At 37.2% G+C, this 3,964-nt stretch overlaps 1 protein-coding gene across 1 annotated transcript; it reads left to right on the top strand.

Annotated features, from left to right (window-relative positions):
• Nucleotides 1-203: 203 nt before the first annotated feature.
• LOC125681709 (plancitoxin-1-like) lies at nt 204-3,964 on the top strand. Its single transcript, XM_048921900.2, has 8 exons — nt 204-461; nt 610-781; nt 1,031-1,124; nt 1,210-1,371; nt 1,492-1,653; nt 1,780-1,880; nt 2,291-2,419; nt 2,654-3,964. Exons 1-8 carry the CDS (start codon nt 340-342, stop codon nt 2,750-2,752), a joined length of 1,041 nt encoding a protein of 346 aa, XP_048777857.1. The 5' UTR covers nt 204-339; the 3' UTR covers nt 2,753-3,964.

The raw sequence follows: 3,964 nt of genomic DNA, 5'->3' as shown, positions 1-3,964 counted from the left end.
CTGCAAAATCTGACGTGATCGAAGATAAAACTTTGGGTCTACAGAAAATTCAAAAGATTCGCGTATCTCTATGCAGGAGAACTCCCGATACTACGAGAATAGATAATTGAAAGGAAAAAAAATAGTTCTTTGACAAATGAAGTTCTGATTTCAAACTGTCTGGAGTAAGATGCATTAATATTGCGTGTATGGTACTTGAGTTTGATTTACTTCCGGTATGTCGACATAGTTTCCTTATTTCTGTACAAATGCAGCCATTCCTGCTGACTAATTAGGTGCGTGGAAGTGATACTCGTTAACAAATCTGGAATCAAAAAGGACTGAAATTCTGTCTTGAAGATGTTAGGGTTGTGCCAGTCTCTCTGTTACATGCTTTGTATTAGTTTTGTTGCGGGTCATGATGAAGGAAGAAGTGGCAACGGGATAACGTGTCAGGATCCGAACCTCCGCCCCGTGGACTGGTAAAATTAGTACTATTTAGTAATAACATGTACTGTATTCAGTCATAGTACCTTTAAAATTGAAAGATAAATGTTGATTTTAGATGTAAAGACAAATTTTGCAGAAGAAATAAATGGCATTTCTCTGATGACACTTCTGTCATTTTAGGTTCATTGTGTACAAAACTCCCCAGGACTTGCAAAATGAACACAAGTCGATATCGGAGGGCGTGGCCTTCTATTATATGGACTCCCATAATCCCTTGCTGACCTTGTCTCAAGTCACCATAGACCAGGAAGGACACGCCCTGTATAACACGCTTCAGCAGATCTATCTCAATGTAAGCTTCTCCAATATTCATTTTGGACGCTTGGTACGCGAGTCTTTGAAGAAATTTGTAAATGGATCGTTTTTCTTGGAAGTTTTTTTTTTCCGAAGTACTAACGATGTATGTTTTGAACTTGAATACTGCGCAGGTGGTGTTCGAATGAAACCTACTATTGGACACATATACCGGGAATTGATGCCTAAATGACTATACTCATTTTGATTTCAAATGGAAATTGTTAATGAGCTCTTTCTCTTTCAGTACTTTGTGGTGGAATACGCCATGTATAATGATGAATCTCCGAAAAAATCTAATAAGTCTTGGACAGGAAAGCCGAAATATGGTCTCACTAAAGGTAACTCCACTCCATCCGAAAGCATAGACATGTGCAAAAGTTTAACAAGGTCATAAGATAAGTTTAAAACTCATTTCTTCCGCAGGAGTATATGCTTTTGATAAACGGACAGGGTTTTGGTTGATCTCAACTATCCCCAAGTTCCCGCCTCCCAAGGGCAAGGGTTATGCCTTCCATAAAGACGCCAAGCGGGACGGACATATTGTGCTTTGTGTGACCCTTAATTCGGACAGTGTGCAGGACCTCCGTAAGTACACGTAATAATTTCACAATGATTGGCGCCGCGACGGGGTTATCTTGTTCTCTGTAACGAGAAAAATATTTCGATAAGAACATTCATTAAATTCAGTGATCAAATAAATTGCAGATGAAGTTTTCAAAGTTACTCGGCCCCAATTCTATGACCAAAAGGGATATGATGCGAGAATGTCAACAAAGCAGCCTGCGAATGATACCCTGGTGCTGGATATGTATACTCACGACAACATGCAACTGAAGTGTTTAGCGAAAGGCCCCTTATATCAAAAAGGTTAATTGGGCATTTTTTTTTTTATATTTTCGGAAATATTTCCTTTCATGTGATTATTGAAGGAAGTAATAGAATTAATTACTATATATAAATCATGATGTTTGTTACAAGTACTTCTATATTTAGATCTGTACGATTCCTTGGTGGCCCCCAGTCTTCAGAAAAATCTGTGGGTCCAGTCCCTGCGGACTGGTGCCGGCCTCCCCTCCACCTGCTCCCAGTACAAGGTCTGTACACGGGGGCTGCCCGATTTTCTTTGTAATGTTTCTCATACGATATATCAGAGTTATATAATGTCATTGTCTGGGCTAATGCCATAAAATAAAACATCACATTTATATACATGTGTTGTAGTCTGGGATAAATATATGCAATGAAATATAATAATACATTCACTGACTTTTGTTTAGGTTGATATAAGGATTTATTATTCCAAGAGACCTGATTTTAACTTCTACTTCACCTTGAGCAATGGTTTGCAATGAAAACATACGACAAAACATAAAATGTTTGAAACAGAATACATAAATGGAAACTGTACTTCACAAATCACAAAAGTACACTGGTTCGTTAAGTGAGCACTAACGAGTTTAAAATTGACAATTGAGCATTCTGCATTGTTTTTATATTAATGTAGGTGATCAATATTGTCCATGTTAAATTCCCGGACACCATAGCTTTCCCTTCCGGTAAGCGCGACCACGCTAAGTGGGCGGTGTCCGAGACGGAGGGGATTTGGATGTGTATTGGGGACCACGACCGACGGGTAAGCGACTCCTAGTTCCTTCACACAATTGTATCCCCTTGTAATGACATTCCAAGGGAACTGCATGCGAGCTTTAGATTGGTTTCACCCATTTAAATAAATAATTTCGGTTATATCCTTTAATTGTTTTCGTTATATGAATAGTGATATCGATTTTTCGGATTTTTTAATTATTATTTTTGCAACGATTTGAACACAATATTTGTTCTCAAAATGAGGTATTCTGGTTTACAGGCTACATCGTTCGACAGAGGGGGAGGAGCGTTGTGTATGACCAGTTATCCAGTCTGGAAGGCATTTCACAATATCACAAACTCCTTGAACAAATGTTAATTTGTATGGACGCCGTTCATCTGAGATTGAAAATGTATACACTGCATTGCGTTGTATCAGCTTGTAGATATAAAGTTTATTATGATAATGCCATCACTAGTTGTGTAGGCCAGGATGGATCAGTTACTTTGTAAAATCTTTGTAGAATGTGCAGCACTACTAGATTTTGAAACCACATTGAAGATGTGGTCGCCCTTGATCAGTTCACATTGTCTGTCTGTCTGTAACATTTTAATGTGATGAATATCTGACGTAGTTACAATTTAGATATATATTTCGGTATAGTTACATGGTATGTAAATGACTATCTTACTAGAAAAGAAAAGGATTTTCGTGAAATTCCTTCGACAGAGTTGTAGATGCACAGAATTCGGAGCTCTAATGTTAACGACAACAGCTGATAAGCTTTAGTTCTAGCTCGTCCTTCGGTTCAGGATATTAAGTACAAGAATTTGTTGATTATTCTCAAAATTACCGCATAGGGTTTTTTCGCGGGGTGATAAATTTGGCTTATTTTAGCGGTTAGATAGCCTTCCACTAAAATGTCACTCACTAAATATGCGCCCAATTGTGAATTCGGTATTTGCAAGAGATATAAATCTTCCTTGTCCGCCAAAATTTATTCTGCTAAAATTATTAGCATACCTTTGAGCCAGCAGATCACCAAATTTTAGACCCGCGAAAAAAAAACCGCTATACGGTATGTACATTTCCAATGGTTTTGCCGTAAATTCACTATAGATCTACTCGGTAGTTTACATTCAGAATAGACCTAGATGATATCTTTCATTGCAAAATAGCTAGCTAGATCACTTCAGTCTTTTAATTACTTATTACTGCTATTGTACTGTATGTTTCATTTTATAGTGGCAAAACTATTTAACAACAATATGATTAGAGACTGGGAAAAAACTCGTAGAAAACAGTTCAATCAATTGTCGTTCGGAGAAATTGCAATTTTATAATATTGATAGGAATCTTTAAAAATTTGCCCCTAGGTCTGAGTCAGGTTATATGTAACACAGTGTGCATAGGTTTTGTCAGTGACCACATGATTCTTCGGGGGTTTTTTTTTTCTATCATTATCATCTTTTGTCAGTGCCAACATGCTTCTTTGAGGGGGTTTTCCCATCATTATTATCATTTGATTGTTTCCAATATTCATATGTTAAGTTTTTCAACAATAGAAATAAAACATAGTATTGATTTATA

This window comes from Ostrea edulis, chromosome 2, assembly GCF_947568905.1.
Source record: "Ostrea edulis chromosome 2, xbOstEdul1.1, whole genome shotgun sequence".
NCBI classification, from domain to species: domain Eukaryota; kingdom Metazoa; phylum Mollusca; class Bivalvia; order Ostreida; family Ostreidae; genus Ostrea; species Ostrea edulis.
The sequence above is the reverse complement of the archived record's forward strand: the minus strand, read 5'-3'. Positions and strand labels throughout refer to the sequence as shown.